Raw genomic sequence first — 17,644 nt, forward strand, 5'->3', positions numbered from 1 at the left:
TAGGAAGGGTTTGATCCCTGATCACTGAGTTTTGTTTGCTCCCTGGCTACAGATTGCCTGGTGGGCCTAGATGGATCAGAATTCGTTCATCTCCATTGGAGCATAAAGGGATTTATGTTTGCTGAGGCTCAGTTTCTGCCTCATGTGCAGCATGTAGATGATCTCTCTTCTCACTATTGCTTTGATGTGTCTGTATTCCCCACTGGACATCCTTAATGGAAATGACAGCAACCTTTATTTCCATACCCCAGCGGCTGGTACAGTGCCTGGCAAATAGGAGGCACTTGAAAAAGGGTCATTGGTAGAATAAATAATCACCCTACGTTTTATGAAATGAGTGAGAAAGAAAATGGGATCCGTGAAGGTCAAATAGTTCATCAATAGCATAAATATGATAACAACTTAACTCATGCTGACTCTAAGACCCATGGTATTTTCACTTTGCTGCATTTGTACTACCAAGAAAATCATTCTAAGGAACTTTGTTTCCAATAAATGGTCTTAGTTTCCACTAGCCTATAAGTATGATGGTGATGGTCATGATGATGTCCATGAATTCCAACTGTTGTAAAGATGCATTCTTGGAGATCTGTCTTTGCAAGGTGGGACTATCAAGTAAAAGGCTTCACCACAAGAAAAACATTTGTAACCATGTGTGGTGACAGATGTTAACTAGACTTACCTATCATGTCGCAAAAATACAAACATCAAATCATGATATGTTTCCATTAATGTAATGTTACATGTCAATGATATGTTAAAAAAAAGAACAAACAGGCAAGAAGCAGACATAGAGAACAGAGAATTATCTTCTAGTGCTTCCAGTTTCTCTGAGTAGTAGTTGATCTATCTATGAGAGAGTTTCCGTGCTTGTTCCAGTAGCAGACAATAGTGTATATTCATTTCATTTTAAGTTACTTGACTCCATATGCCTAGAGAGACAGTACACTGTACAACAGTTGTTCTCCACGGAGGGTGATTTTCTCTCCCAGGGCACATTTGGAGATATCCGGAGACATTTTTGGCTGTTACTACTAAAGAGGAGGCTGCTCCTGGCATCTGGTGGGTAGAGGCCAGAGATGCTACTATATATCCTACAATTTACAGCACAGCCCCCCCAAAACAAAGAACTATCCAGCCTACAATGGTACCATTGCCGAGAGATTCTGCTCTCCAGCTGCGCCCTCTGGGTTGAACTCTGGGCTCCAGCATTTTTTATCTGAGTGAACTTGGCTCATAGCTGCTCAACACTTTGTACCTTAGCTTCTCCACAGGTACAATGAAGACAGTAAAGGAAGCGCTCAGAACAGTGACTAAGAAGTAAAAGTTCTTGAGAAATGTTACTATCGCAGAAAATTATCAATTAAATGACCAGAAACGATGTCTTGGTGAACATGTATCTTTCCTGGTGCTTCCATCATTCCCATGTATTATTTGTAGAAAAGTTAACATTTGAGAAAAAGTCTTTCTTTTTTTCTTTTCTTCCTTCCTTTCTCTCTTTCCCTTTCTCCCTTTCTTTCTTTCTTTCTTTCTTTCTTTCTTTCTTTCTTTCTTTCTTTCTTTCTCTTTTTACATGTTAGCTGACTTGAAAGTAGATATTGGTGTTCTTTCTTAGAGCAGGACGTTTTGGAGTGCATATCTCAGAGTATCCTGTAGGGTCACCATTGTTAGTCGGCTAAGTTTTGCATTGTTCGGCCTTATCACCTTCAGCTGGATCCACCTTCATTCTCCTGCAGGTGAAGATCCTAATGTGTGAAAAATGAAGTCCCAGGAAACGATGCTTTGCTGTTTAATGTTATTCCTGGCCACGGAATGTTCTCACCACTATAGATCCAAGGTGCGCATAAAAGTAAGTTTGATCCATTCTTACGTGGTCCCGTAGAGAAATCTGTCAGTTCTCCCAGATAGCTAAATTTATGATACAGGACATGATTTTAAATAAATGTTCAAATGACTACAGTTTTAGTCTTGCTAATAGTTTTTTGTTTTTGTTTTTTGTTTTAAAGGGAACAAAGAAACGTTGAGAGGTGGCTGGGCCTTGCAACAGTATATTTGCAGGGTGTGACATGGAACTATAGGAGAGTAGGAAAATGACTTTTCAAGCCCCAGAGAATGTAGACAGGCAGCCATTGGGAGGAGGAAGTACCAGCCTGGCAGCTACTGATTCAGCTCCAGACCTTAACTTTCCTTCTCATTAGCTGCACAAGTTGCTTTCCTTCTCTGAGTCTTAATTTCCTTATCTGTAACCTACAGGGTGTTTTTTTTTTTTTCTTTTAGATAATGTTTATAGCCCTTTATAGCTACAAAAGAGTTTGTGATTTTATTATTGTCACCTACTGATTATTCCTAGCATCTGCTCATCTCTACCTTTCTGGGGGATATAATGGTATCTGGAGGGTCATATAAGCTCCATTTCATAGTTACAGTTAATACAGATGGAGACCAGCTTAGTGTTACAATTGCTACATCTGTTGTCTCCCTGGGTACTTCAACTTTCCAGGGGCCCCTGGGTGCCTCAGTCGGTTGAGCTTTGGACTCTTGATTTCAGCTCAGGTCATGATCTCATGGTTTGTGAGATCAAGCCCTGCACTGGGCCTGTGCTGACAGTGCTGAGCCTGCTTGGGATTCTTTCTCTCTCCCTCTCTGTCTCTGCTGTTCCCCCATTTGCACTTTCTCTCTCTCTCTCAAAAGAAACTAAAAAAAAAAAAAAAAAAAAAAAAAAGAGTAATGTTCATTTTTTTTTTTTTAAAGTTTTCCAAAATATGGATTCAGTCCATTAACCTGACCTTCAGAGCCCAAGTGACCACTGGCAAGCTTCTAGCTCTCATCAGAAAATAGTTTGTTCTTTGTCTGTGCTCACCTCTATGCTTCCCTCTGCAAGTTCCCATGATGTCATACATGGATGCCAGTTTTCTGGCCTAGTCCTGAACACGTTTTTACTTCATATCCACATGGAGCCTCTATGTTGAGATGAGAGAGGAGAGTCTAGTAAAGCGGACCTTTGGGAATTTATGTTTTACAGGATGGAGATAAACATCAACATCCTGAAGGGAAACTCAAGACTGGAACGATACAAGGTATGTGTCAACAGAACAGTCTTCTTCCATATGGAGACTGGACAGAGTAAAGGAAGACTTGGCTGTGGCCAAGCATGTCCCAGACCACAAGCTTTCAATTAGAATAACAGTCTCTCTTTCTCTGACCTCCCGTGCTCATGCTCTGTCTCTCTCTGTCTCAAAAATAAATAAAATGTTAAAAAAAATAAAAAAAAAAAGGGGGTGACTGGGTGGCTCAGTTGGTTAAGCAGCCGACTTCGGCTCAGGTCATGATCTTGCAGTCCGTGAGTTCGAGCCCCACATCGGGCTCTGGGCTGACAGCTCAGAGCCTGGAGCCTGTTTCAGATTCTGTGTCTCCCTCTCTCTCTGACCCTCCCCTGCTTATGCTCTGTCTCTCTCTGTCTCAAAGATAAATAAAACGTTAAAAAAAAAATTAGAATAACAGTCTCTAACAAGTTCTCATTGTTTACCAGTATTGATAGACTCACTGACAATTGTACATTATCTATGACATAGTCACTGATGCAATTCAGCAAATATTCACGTGTGTTCTAGAGTAGAAGGCAAGTGTTCACTTTAAAACCCCGAAGGGAAATGTGTTTGAACTAATGAGCTCACAAGGCAGAAGAGGGAACAGGACAGAATTCATTCCTTCCTACAAAGATATTTTCAGAATGCTTAAATGTATGTAACACTGGTTCTGAGAGGTCTACTGAAGTGATGTAAGATAGGTATCATGTTGGTGAGACTGGTTGCTCTCAAGAAGTCAGAGATAAACTATGGAGATAATCATGCTATGATAGTGCAAACATGTGGTTCTCCCCCAAATAGTAGAAATAACTGGATTCTCCACAGACATGGCCAACTATATTTTTAGCCCAAACACATCTCTACATAGATGCAGAATTGAGAAAAGAGAGAGTAAGATAGGTAACCTTCATTGAGTATTTATGACAACAGCGTTCTAAGTGCTGGGCAGGATGCTATTTCCTTCAATGTTTGTAACAAGACTGTGGCATTGCCTCCAATTGTCTGGATAAAGAAATTGAGAAGCACTCAGCTTAAATAACTTGCCAAACCAGAGGCAGTTGGGTAGATGGTAAAGAAAAATGCAAACTTACTTGTTTCCTTTCTCCATGAATGGAGTCAACCATGGAGCTGTCCCAGCCGCAAATATAGGTGCATCCCTTGACTCACGGCCAATTACTCACTACATCTTATTGATTTCAACACCTTACCAGCTCTCATTATGATCTACCTCTTTTCATTCCACTACCACTCTCCTAAGGCAATTCTTCCCGGGACTACTTCAACAACTTCATTCTTGGGCTCCCTGCATCAAGTCAATCCACTTTGCCCCAGGGCCAAATTAGGCCTGCCACCAGGTTTTAGAAATAAAGTTATATTGGAACACAGCCATGCCCATTTATTTTACGCATTGTCTTTGATTGCCTTCATGCCACAAAGGCAGAGTTAAGTAGTTCTGACGGAGACCACATGGCCTTCAAGGCTGGAAATATTTACTCTCTGGCCACAGTTGTCATTTAGCAATTAAAAATATGGACTGCCTCGTTAAGCTTTCGTGTCAGACAAACAATGAAGGATATTGCATGGGTCATGTGTATATTAAAAACTTATTCATTGTGTAACTGAATGCTTTCAGTGGATCGCTGTTGTTTGTGGATTCTGTATTTGCAAATTCTCTTGCTCATTGAAATTCATTTGTAACCCCCCAATCTCTACTCATAATGCTTTCTGGATCATTCACAGACAGAAAAAAAATAATTTGAGTTAGCTAAGGTGCAAGTTCCGAGTCAAAAGAGGTGGCTCTCTGCCTTCTTGTTCCAGGTCTCCTACTCTAAACAAGTGTTCTTTTTGTGATGTATGTAGTGCCCTATGTTTTGCCTTTTGCGCTTTTTGTTGGTGATTTTTTTGGTGATTGGTGCAGTTTAAAATGGCTCCTGAGGGTAGTTCTGGTGTTCCTAAGAAGCCTGTCGTGTGTCTTAAGGAGTAAATGCATGTGTTAGTTAAACTTTGTTCCTGTGCTGTTATGAGCGATGATGCTATTGGCCATGAGTTCAATGCTAATGAATCAACAACATAAATAAGGTGTCTTTAAATAGAAACACACAAAACAAGCCCATATACTGACTGGTTGATGAAAAGGCTGAGGAGAAGCTCGTAAGAACCTGCCTTGATTTCCCCTCATTCGATGCTTGTGGCAGTAGAACATAATTACCGCAAATAATGAGAATCGAGTGTATCTGAAAAATAAAATCAATATTTAACTGGGCTTCCTGTATTTTATCTGGCAACTTTATCTGGCCCTTTACAGAAAATTTGGCTGCCTACACTATCTTTAATTATCTTTCAAAAGCAACTCCAATCATGTTTTCTGGTAACCCCCATATTAGCACAGAATTTAAGGTCCTTCATGCCTTGACCTCTGCTTACTTCTCCCATCGTTATCTCTTGCTACACTCTGCTCAGATGCTCTGATCTAGCCTTTCTGTATGACCTGTGATCTCTACTTTCTATGTGCTGTTCTCTCTGCCTAGACATCAGCTTTGCAGTCTGCCTGGTAAGCCTTACTTGGTGCTGAGGACACTGTTCAATGTCACCTCCTCTGAAAAGCAACCCCCCAATCTCTGGAATGTTAGCTGCCTCTGTCAGAGTGCAGAAATGCTGAGTAGCCCCCTCCCCTTTCCTTTTCAGAGAAATGCCGTGGACCTTGCCTCACTGCTTCCAACTGCAGCCAGCCTTGTGCTCAGCACTTTCGCGGAGAAATAGGATTTACATGTCATCAAAACAAGTGGCAAAAATCAACTGAAACGTGTACAAGCTTATCTGTGGAAACATTCTTTAAGGTGATGCATTTGCATATTATTGGCTTCTGGGGCTCATAGCCCAGGATGTGGTAAAGGCATTCTTCATGTGTTCTGTTCAGCACGACAATAAATCTCATATCTGGACTCGGGAAAATGGTTCAGTGGGTGAAATTTGTCTCTTCTCCTTCCTTACCCAAACTCTCTGCTACTCTTCCCTCCCCCCCCCCCACTCCCTTCTTCTCCCTCTCAGAATCTTTTCTAAAAATAAGATCTGAAACTCATTCACACAATGGTGAATGCTTACAGGTTCAAGAGTGAGCTCTAAAGATGGATTTGTGCTTACTTTCTCCTAATTAGTGAACTCGAAACTTCTTGAAATGACACTTTAGCAATTCTTTGTTTGACCTGCCAACCTCCAAAAACCCATTCCCCACCCCACCCCTAAATTCCATGGGACCCCCCCTTTAAAAAAATCGAAAAGGCAAATTTTGTTTTTAGAATCTCTCCACATCTCTGGAGAAAACTGTCTTGCTATCATACTCGAGTTAAAATCACTGTCCTGGAAGCAACAGGTCAGTATCCTGATCTCTGGGGCAATTTTGGTGGAACCTCTGGTCTGTGCGTGACTCCACCTTCCTCTTGGTCTTTTCGGGCATCCCAACGACTTTTCAGGACCACTTGCTTCTCTGTTTTCCCCATGTGGCTTATTGTGCCTTTAGCTCCTTTACTCTGATATATGTTAGGTTCTTAATCACATTTGAACAAAGAAACTTTGTTTTTTTATTTTTGTTTTTTTATTTTTTTTTTTAAAAAACAGGACTTCAATAGTGCATTACGCCTTTCCGTAGCCGCAGCATCCTTCCCTCTGTATGTTCTTGACTTCCGAGCTCCAGAGCCCCTGGAGAGTGTAGCCCAAGGAATCCGCAGGAACTGTCCAGTTGATTACGCCTGCATAATTGATGTTGTGAAATCATCAGAAGCCACGTCTGGAAACATTGCATTTATAGTGGAGTTATTACGAAATATTTCTACGGATTTGTCCGACAATGTTACCCCAGAGAAAATGAAGGTATTCTTTGTTCGTTTCATTGAAAAAACTGACAGTCTTCTTCTTCTTCTTCTTTTTTTTAAAACAAATCTTGCATTTAAACAGTTTCAAGGGTACTCTTCAGGGTACAAGGTATGCCAACCACGGAAACCATAACAATGATGGGCATTTTATTTCAGCCTGGTGTATCAATTCACTCTAGTTTATGGAAGTGTTCGAGAAGTTAGCACATTTTTAATACATGTTTTTGTACAGACTATTTTCAAGGGAATGTCACAAAAGGATGGCTGTGAACAAGACTGTGTCTACTCTAGTGTTGCCCAAATTTCATTCTGTAGAACATAATTATTTCGAGAAATGTTAACAGAGATTTCCGTACATAGCAGATGTAGGAAGTCTGGGTTAAACAAAGTTAAGCAGGTTTCCTTATGGCGGGACTTTTTAGAACCTTTTATATGTTAACGAAGTTTGGCCCTCTTTATAAGAGTAGGGGATATTGGGATGTGGCACGCAGTATTTCTGAAATTTAGGTTTTTATAGAATCTATTCCCAATTCCCTCCATTAAACAATCATTGCTATCTCACGGGAATCTTGGGTTATAGAGACTGCAGTTTACAAATGCTGCCCCAGGGCACATAATAAAGCAAGTAAACTATACCTGTGACTTTTATTTGAGTTTAATTATTGTTTCACTTTTTTGCCTTCTCTGCAGGCTTATTAGCATGAAATTCTAATAAACAGGGAATTTGAAGAAAAATTTGTTAAATAAGATCAGATCGTTTGATCTTTACAAGTTTCAGATTTTAGAAATTGACTTTCTACAATAATGTGTAAATCCTTAGTGTAAATTTCCACTTTTGTCCATTGCAGAGTTATAGTGAAGTGGCTAACCACATCCTCGATACAGCAGCCATTTCAAATTGGGCTTTCATTCCAGACAAAAATACCAGCTCGGATTTTTTGCAGTCAATGAATCTGTTTGCAAGGCAACTCCACATCCACGAGGATTCTGAGAACATTGCAGATGAACTCTTCATTCAGACAAAGGGGTTTCACATCAACAATGATACCTCAGAGAAAAAGTTCAACTTCTCTACGAGCATGAACAATATGACAGAGGGTATCATAGGAATGATAGAAATTCCCAGGCAAGAGCTGTGGAAGTTGCCACCAAATGCATCCCAAGCCATTAGCATAGCTTTTCCCACCTTGGGGGCCATACTGAGAGAAGTCCACCTGCCGAATGTGAGTCTTCCTAGACCTGTAAATGGTCTCGTCCTTTCAGTGATTTTACCAGAAAGATTGAAGCAAGTCTTACTCACCTTTGAGAAGATCAATAAATCCCAGAATGCCCGGGCCCAGTGTGTTGGCTGGCACTCCAGGAAAAGGAGGTGGGACGAAAATGTGTGTGAAACCACGCTGGAGATCATGAACAAAGTAAAATGCCAGTGTAACTACACTGGCATGGTGATGTCCTTTTCCATTCTGATGTCCCCCAAATCTGTTGACAGCAAAGTCCTGGACTACATCACCTGCATTGGGCTCAGCGTCTCCATCTTTAGCTTGATTCTTTGCCTGATCATTGAAGCCGCTGTGTGGTCCCGGGTGGTTGTGACAGAGATATCCTACATGCGTCACGTGTGCATCGTCAACATAGCTGTGTCGCTCCTGATTGCTAACGTGTGGTTCATCATAAACTCTAACTTTCACAAAAAGGCCCAGGACTCCAAATGGTGTGTCGCACTGACATTTTTCAGCCACCTTTTCTACCTCTCTCTGTTTTTCTGGATGTTCTTCAAAGCACTGCTTATCATCTATGGGATATTGGTTGTTTTCCGTAGGATGATGAAGTCCCGCATGATGGCCATCGGCTTTGCCATTGGCTACGGGTGCCCGTTGGTCATTGCTGGCACCACAGTTGCTATCACAGCCCCGGAGAAAGGCTACATGAGACCCGACGCCTGCTGGCTTAACTGGGACAACACCAAAGCCCTTTTGGCATTTGCCATCCCAGCCTTGGTCATTGTGGCCGTGAACCTTGTGGTGGTTTTGGTTGTTGCTGTCAACACTCAGAGGCCCTCTATTGGCAGTTCCAAGGCTCAGGATCTGGCCATAATTATGAGGATCAGCAAAAATGTTGCCATCCTTACCCCATTGCTGGGACTGACCTGGGGTTTTGGAATAGCCACGCTTATAGAAGGCACTTCCTTGATATTCCATATAATCTTTGCCCTGCTCAATGCTTTCCAGGTAAGTTCCAAGAGGGAGACTTATTTTTACTAATTATTATTATTAATTGTCTTACTCATAAGATATTTTTATTTCATAATTTCTTATTCTGGCTATACAACAAGCTATGACTATGATTTAAAAATATAGAATACAAAATGTTCTTTTTAACTCTTTCCATGTCTTAGTGACATTTGGCTGTGGCCTCCCTTACCCTCTTGGTTGTCAAGTTGGATTTAGCTGATCGGGCTGGTTAGGTGGGCATCTCCTTCCTTCCGTCCTCCCTGATCCCTCCTAACGGTTCAATGTCAGAAGAAGGTTACCTTCATTTATCAAAGACTTGTCTTTGGCCAAAGATGTGTGAGTCTACACTCACATCTAATGCCTCAAAACAAGCACAGTTTTTTATCCTTTTTCAAGGAGTTTAGGGATTCAGTGAAACAGTCGTTTTCCATACTATGGAGAGAGAACCCTTGCCATTCTCTTTGAATGTTAACCAGTGAGGAGCTCTTACACCTCTTCCCTGCTTTCGCTGTGAAATAAATGTAGGCTGCGATTCCCTGAAATGGATCTTGCACATGTTGCCTGATCTTAGAGATGTCACTTTTCTCTGGGCCTCGGCCTTCTCCTTAGTAAGATAAAGATATGAATCTAAAATCCTCTATATTGTCTTTATCTTGCTTTAACCACACTTGGCTTGGCAAAATGATCCCTCTAAAAATTGTTGTACTCTATGTGACTACTGTGCATGTGCTTTTGGGAAGCCGTCGCTAGCCAGACCACTTTTTATACCTACGAATAATAGCAAATTGGGCAAGTTCATATCCTTAGTTAGGCTTTTAATCAGGGCTTGGCCAACTACGGCCTGCTGCCTGGTTTTGTAAGTAGTATTACTGGAATAGAGCCATACTCGTTTGTTTGCATTTTGCCTATGGCTGCTTTTGAGCTGCGATGGCAGAGTTGGCTAGCTGTAACAGAAACTGTAGAGCTCAAAATATGCATTACCTGGTTTTTCACAGAAATAAAATTTCCAACCACTGCTTTAAATATATAAATATAACTGCTTAGTAAAGCAACAATGTATTCCTATAGCATGTCCCTATTACCCTATTTTAAAACGTTATATAAAACAGAAAGCAGGCTTTTAAGAAATGCCAGCTCAGATCAGTTATATATCTTACTCATACATTCTTCAATAACTGTGGAGAACATTCCACTCTTTCCCTTGCATGGCTTTTAAGGAGAAACCTTTGACTTATGGTTTTTTTTGTTTTTTGTTTTCTTCGTCTTCTTTTTTTTAATCAAAAGCTCTTGGACTCATGTAAATCTCCCCAACTCTTGAAGTTACTTTGGTGACTGATGATCTCGTTTTATTTTATTTTATTTTTGACTTTGCAACTTAATTAAACCCTGAACGTTTTATTCTGTTTCTTTTTCAAAAGAAAAACACTGAAAAACTTTTAGGTAAATACACTCCAACTTTTCTTAGCAAGCTTTTCCTGTGACTCACATTTAAAAATTTCAGTCTTCTGAGTAGTGTTTCTTTGCCATGAAACTATCCTCAGAAACCCAGGCTCCTTCCACTCTCATGGAAGGATGCAGAATTTTCTTAAAGTGCGACTTCCACCATTTAGAAAGATTGACTATCGATTATTATGACTTCATAGGAAACCAAAGAACAGACCCTGGCATTTTATATTTCTGTGATTTTCTCTCTTTTATATATAAACTTATTCCACCAGCTCAGAGGCCCTGCTATTTCTTGGCTTTTAATTCCAACTGAAAGTAAACTATAATACAGGTTTCATTTCTCAAGACACCTTCCATGATTGTCACTGTGAACTACAAGATTCCATGTCATGTTGTGTCATGTTGCTGTTATTATGAGTAAGATCAGCTACTTAAGGTTTGGAAAGTAAACAGATACAATAATGTAGAAAATACTCTCCTCCATCTGTAGCCACTCAATAAATATCAATAACTCTCATGCACAGACATGAAGGTGATCCTTTTTCTTTGAGGTACAATCACAGAGAATACTTGCCAATGCGTTTTTATCTGCATCAGTAGAAGCTGAAGTTTCTAGTACCTAATAACTGTCCTTGAAGACATCTAGAAGAGTGATATTAAAATAACAGTTGGGATATTGTCTGCCTAACAGTCCCTCATACTTCGGTTGAATTTTGCCACAGGGATTCTTCATCCTGCTGTTTGGAACCATCATGGACCACAAGGTAATTTGAATTTGTTTCACTCACTGTAAACATTTTCACACGGCTCAGGTAGCAGGGGGATGAAGCAGCTTTGAGAAGAAAGCCTGGTCCCTGGGTGTGAATTTTATGGGGGTGCTTCAGGCATCAGCTTAGAGGAGGAAAGCAGAGAACTATACTCCTTCCTTTCCTGCATTTAATCAAGTCAGCAGGAGGTGGTGTCTGAGTGTATCTAGAAGAATAAAAACCATAACCAGAATTTTAACTTTAATCGTAAATCCAATTATAATGACACCTCAGCTTTTATTGGCTAAGCATAGTGTTTCTGACGTTGCTTCTGCCAGGGTTATTGGTCTCGAAGTTCTGGGTTTTGGGGATGTTGTCGTTTCTTCACTGTCCTTGCTTCTTCAGATAAGAGATGCTTTGCGGATGAGGATGTCTTCACTGAAGGGGAGATCAAGGGCAGTAGAGGTAAGCCCTTCCTCTCAGTCTCAATACTTAAGGGTCAGTGTCCTCAGCAGAGTCATGAAGAGACAAATATTATAGCTTAGTATTCAGGATTTGTTAGCAAAGAGAATTATTAGGACATGCATTCAATCATTCATTTCTTCACTTGACAAATTTGGAGTATCCTGCTAAAGCTTCAGGTCAGTAGAATATCCCTCTCAAGAGAATTTTCCACCTTGGATGTATTTCAACTTGACATCTGGATCGTTGAGATGGGACAACATGAAACCAGGGTCGTAGACTCATAAAACACTAGAGCTGGGAAATGAGAGATGAGTTAGAAATGAGACTCTAGTCCAACCTAGTCATTTCATAGGTAAGGAAACCAGGACCCAGTGTACTTATGAGATTTGCCCGAAGTCTCCCAGAGAATCATGGGAGTTAGCGTGCTCCTTTCTCAAGACTCTTCAGTAAGCCACATTCTTGGGCTGAAGTACATGTATATTGATCTTGAAGATGACTTTTGACCAAGCTGCCTGTCTTGTAAGGTACCAACTAAAATTACCATCATTGTTATATTAGTTAGAAAGAAGCCATTTACTCAACCAACAGTTTCTTAATAAGAGCTACTTTCTTAATAAACAAACAAAAAATTTTCTGCACACATTGAGAGTCAGCATTTATAGTTAGCTACTACTGAGTGTGACTTTTGGTACCATAGTCCATCAATTCTGAGATAGGCATTTTCTTCACCTTGTAACAATTCTAAAATTGGAACGTGTCTTACAATCAGTGGCATGTCATGATTTAATTGGTAAGATTTTTTTCCTTTCTTTTTCTTAGTGGAATAAAAAAATAATGATGTGGCTTACAATGTTAGGTTCAGTGAAATATGATAATTTAATTCTGTGTAGCTGTGTCAGTTTGGGTACTTCTTTTCATGTTTCCATTTTTACATATTTATATCTCTAGACAAGCATATACATAAATATGAATACATTTTGTCAATCCCCTTATTCACTGACATCAGTGTTCCTTTTTCCCTCCCATTTAGAATGCATCATTAAGCCCAACCAATGGATCCAAATTAATGAATCGGTGAAAATGACAGGTGAGTATTAAAAACTCAAGGAGAAGCTTTGCTTGCAAGTTGTGACAAACTCCTTAATGTTCCTTGTGAGCACACTATTGCCTACGATGTGATGCAGGAGTGAGGTGGGGAGGGAACAGGAGGATATATCTTTCAGAGATTAAAAACTTCTTCATTGCTCAGTGCATAAATGAAAATATGCACATATTTAAAACCTATGTCATCTCAGTTTACATGCCATATCTTTTTTTTTTTTTAAGTTTTAATTTAAATTCCAGTTAGTTAACATGGGGCACCTGGGTGGCTCAGTCAGTTAAGCATCTGACTTCGGCTCACGTTATGATCTTGCGGTTCACGAGTTCAAGCTTCACATCAGGCCATCGGGCTCTGTGCTGACAGCTCAGAGCCTGGAGCCTGCTTCAAATTCTGTGTCTCTCTTTCTGCCCCTCTCCCACTCATGCTCTCTCTCTCTCTCAAAAATAAATAAACATTAAAAAAATTAAAATAAATTCCAGTTAGATAACATAGAGTGTAATATTGGTTTCAGGTGTACAATACAATGATTCAACACTTCCTTACAACACCCAGTGTTGTCACAAGTGCACTCCTTAATCCCCATTGCCTATTTAGCCAATCCCTCCACCCACCGTCCCTCTGGTAACCCTCATTTTGTTCTAATAGAGTCTGTTTCTTGGTTTGCTTCCCTCTCTCTTTCTCCCATTTGCTCATTTGTTTTGTTTCTTAAATTCCACATATGAGTGAAATCATATGGTGCTTGTCTCTCTGACTTACTTTGCTTAGCATAATGTTCTCTAGCTCCATCCACGTCATTGCAAATGGCAAAATTACATTGCTCTTTTATGACTGAGTAATCCATTATCTGTCTATCTGTCTATCTGACTTCTTTTTTATCCATTCATCAGTCAACGGACACTTGAGCTATTTCTGTAATTTGGCTGTTGTAGATAATGCTGCTGTAAACATTAGGGTGCATGTATCACTTTGAGTTACTATTTTTGTATTCTTATATGACCAAATCTTGGGAATCCTTTTCTTTCCTCAGTGAGAGGATGATATCATCGCATCTGTACTGATGTAGCAACACCCTTACTGTCTACGGCACTCAACACACCCTAATTTCATCTTGTCAGTGAGTGGTGACACTTAGAATAACCTCATTGTTTAGAAGGAAGCCTTAATTGATTGAAATCACAAAGCAGCAAGCCTGTCTCTCCCTAATGAAGTGGGAGCCCAAAATCATCCCTAAGGGGGTGTGGGTAGAACTGTAGCAAGTTAGCTGTCTAACAGCCAACCTATAAGACATATTTCTCCACAGGTGAAATGGAAGGAAAACAAATATTAGGCATCCACGAAGGGCAATTAGTCGCAGCATGGCAGCCAGAAGCCTGAGAGGTAGTAGCGGGGTGTGGGCAGGGGTGATCAATCTTGGTAAGGTCTTCATGGCCCTTGTACATGGATATAGATGAGTCTCAGATTTTTTTTTAAATTTTTTTTTAATGTTTATTTATTTTTGGGACAGAGAGAGACAGAGCATGAACAGGGGAGGGGCAGAGAGAGAGGGAGACACAGAATCTGAAACAGGCTCCAGGCTCTGAGCCATCAGCCCAGAGCCCGATGCAGGGCTCGAACTCACAGACTGCGAGATCGTGACCTGAGCTGAAGTCGGATGCTTAACCGACTGAGCCACACAGGCGCCCCTCAGATTTTTTTTTTAAACACCATCTGGCGGCAGGCACATCTCCTTCTACATTTCATTCTCTTTCTGAGTCACAGCCGACTATTGAACAATGGGGCAAAGCAAAGAGTTGAAACAACCGCATGGCATCAAAGACATTCTAAGTTGGTAGGATCATGAAGGGACCTGCTATGTTACAGGTCCCACAAACCCACGTTGTGCTGCTGTGCGACATTGGTGCACGGTCCCGGGAGAGGGTGGGAGAGAAAGAGGGATTTGTCATATACGTTGACAGGCATGTGTGGGGGGCCGGGAAAACACCACCATACTATTCTTTTAAAAAAAAATTTTTTTTAACGTTTATTTATTTTTGAGACAGAAAGAGACAGAGCATGAACAGGGGAGGGACAGAGAGAGAGGGAGACACAGAATCTGAAACGGGCTCCAGGCTCTGAGCTGTCAGCACAGAGCCTGATGTGGGGCTCGAACGTGATCACGGACCATGAGATCATGACCTGAGCCGAAGTCGGACACTTAACCGACTGAGCCACCCAGGTGCCCCCATACTATTCTTAATTAATCTTCCTTACATTTGGGTTTTTGTATTAGAACTTTAAAGGGGGGAAGGAGGGATATTGTAGAGTTTTAAAAAAGTTAACTCTCCCACCTCTGCCCATTTCCTAGTCTAAAAAGTTCCTCCATAGCGGAACATGACTATAACATTCTTGATTAGTCACTAATCAAGAGGTGATTCAGATGACCTGTAAAAGCTGACCTTTCCATCAAGGTCCCAGTTTGACCTGTTTTCTGAAGTTCATTAGATATCTCAAGGGGAGGAGGCTCTGCCTCCTGGGGGGTACTAAATCTAACCATCCTAGAGAAGACAGGCATGGTTGAAGTCTAATCTCTAGCCAGTTGGGCATACCTGGTTGGCTGTAGTAAAAACTGGAGAAAACCAGTAGAATCCAGGATCTGGGCTGCACGACTTCCTGGAATCGGGGAGGTGCATAAAGCTTCCACTGGTACTTGGGGGAAGTGTAGGAAGGAGATGGGAATGCACTAACAGCTCCCCAAAGAAATCCTCAGCACATGATTCTTCAACTTCTGTTATTTAAAAATATTTTTTTTAATGCTTCTTTAGTTTTGAGAGAGAGAAAGCAGGGAAGGGGCAGAGAGAGAGAGACGAAGACCCAGAATCTGAAGCAGGCTCCAGGCTCTGAGCTGTCCACACAGAGCCTGACAGGGGGCTTGAACTCATGAGCTGTGACATCATGAGCTGAGTCGAAGTCGGGTGCTTAACCGAGCCATGCAGGCTCCCCCTTCAACTTCTGTTTTTGAACCTGTGAGGTGGGGGATGAACCGAGGATCGCATTCTTTCAGTGTGTCCTCCACAGGTGGCTCTGTGCCTATTGAATTTTGTCAGGAATTGGAGCTGTGCCTTTTAGATCTGGATGGATGTGAAACCAGAAAGATCAGGAACAGCAGCTGTCACTGGGGCAGGCCGTCTTAGGGGCCTAACAAGTTAGAGGTCAGGGACAGGAAATTTACAGCAAGCGAATGGAAACCCAGCAGAACCAGGGAGTTCTGTCAGCAGAGGGGCTGCAGCCACGGGTTAAGGGCAGAGTTACAGCTCAGCAACGCAGGGTGTTTGGTAAGTGCAAGTCAGGTTGCAGCCCAAGGCAGGGCCCAATCACAAGGAGAAGAGTAGTATTTCTGGCCTTGATCAGAATACAAAATCAAAGAGTGATGCAGTCTGAGGAGATGGGCAGGATTTCATTGTTGAGAAAGGGGGCCGGAAGTCATAATGGGACTTGCAAAGATTTGAGACCCTGAGCCTAGGGGGCAGCTCCTCATATCCCAGTGACCTCAGGTTTTATTGCTCTTGGAAATAAGGTCCAGCAAGTTTTGTCAGGAGGTCTTGAGGTCAGGGAAGGACTGCAGAGGTGTGGAGACCTGGCAGTTTGCTTCAGGTATAGATTCTAATTGGGGAAATCCCATCCTGGAGGCTGAGGAGGGAGGGAGAAGACGGTCTTCCCATGAAGCCAGCTGCACAGCGCCCTCTGCTGTTCATAGGAAGGGCGGGCCTTTGCGACAACCCAAATGGAGCCTGTTTTTACCCAGTGTTATTCCAGGGTCACCAGGAAGTCTCTTCGGTTCCTGTAAAATCTCTTCCACATATTTGTTTATGCCTGAATTCACCTCAAAGGATGCAGAACTCTTCATTCCGCAGTGGGAAATGAGACTGACTGAACAAATACCCCGAGGAAAGCAACAGCGTTTTCTGTGTTAAGTTGTCCATTCAGAGTAGCAGCCATTCCAGAGACCAAGCTTAGATAGCTGGAGAGGAAGAAAGGGCACCGAGCCCCGAGTTTAGGGCTAAGGGAGCAGCATGGAGAAGACAGAGGGTGCAGAAAAAATGAAGCTTGGTGGGGGTGGGGGGTGGGGGGGGGAGGAACAGCCTCCCTACTGTGTGACTTTGAGGAGATTGTCCGTGCCTCGGTGCATATCCTCACCTGTAAAATGAGGCTAGTAATAACACATACCTCCCAGGATGGTTTCAGGGCTCCATGAGCTAACATATTAAGGACTCAAAATAACTCCTGATTCGAATGAGCAGTAATTGCCTGTTGTTCTTCCTGTTAACACGAGTTTTGACCATTTTGCCTAGGCCGCTCCATTCCTCATGGACGTTCCCTGTCTTGGACTGAGAGTTGAGGTCTGGGAGAGGGAGACTGGAATGCAGGGACAACCCGTGCTTCCCCGGAAGACTTTCTCTTCTTGCCAGGCGTGACAGTTAAGCTGTCAGGGTGAAAATGTTTGCTGAGGAAAAAGAATACCGTTTGGTGACGGGGCTTCAAGGAGGTAGAACCACTGACTCTGCCCATGACTTGCAAGAGCCCGGCTTCTTGATCAGCCTTGGCAAGATTAAGTCAAAGAGCCATTTTCTGACCTGCTGAACACGCCTGGGGCTCTACTGGACATTGTGTGCTTTCACTCCTAAGGCCTGCTCTGTGGCTCCATAGGCCCTGTCATTGTCAC

The 17,644-nt window shown here is 41.9% G+C and overlaps 1 protein-coding gene across 1 annotated transcript; it reads left to right on the forward strand.

The window, feature by feature from the left end:
* Positions 1-1,759: 1,759 nt before the first annotated feature.
* On the forward strand, positions 1,760-17,348 carry ADGRF4 (adhesion G protein-coupled receptor F4). Its single transcript, XM_042937307.1, has 9 exons — positions 1,760-1,849; positions 3,023-3,077; positions 5,772-5,923; positions 6,702-6,953; positions 7,804-9,183; positions 11,355-11,396; positions 11,784-11,843; positions 12,874-12,930; positions 17,274-17,348. The coding sequence occupies exons 1-8, from the start codon at positions 1,760-1,762 to the stop codon at positions 12,919-12,921; spliced, it is 2,079 nt and encodes a 692-aa protein (XP_042793241.1). The 3' UTR covers positions 12,922-12,930; positions 17,274-17,348.
* Positions 17,349-17,644: the final 296 nt, after the last annotated feature.

Source organism: Panthera leo, chromosome B2 (genome assembly GCF_018350215.1).
Source record: "Panthera leo isolate Ple1 chromosome B2, P.leo_Ple1_pat1.1, whole genome shotgun sequence".
In the NCBI taxonomy this organism is placed as follows: Eukaryota; Metazoa; Chordata; class Mammalia; order Carnivora; family Felidae; genus Panthera; species Panthera leo.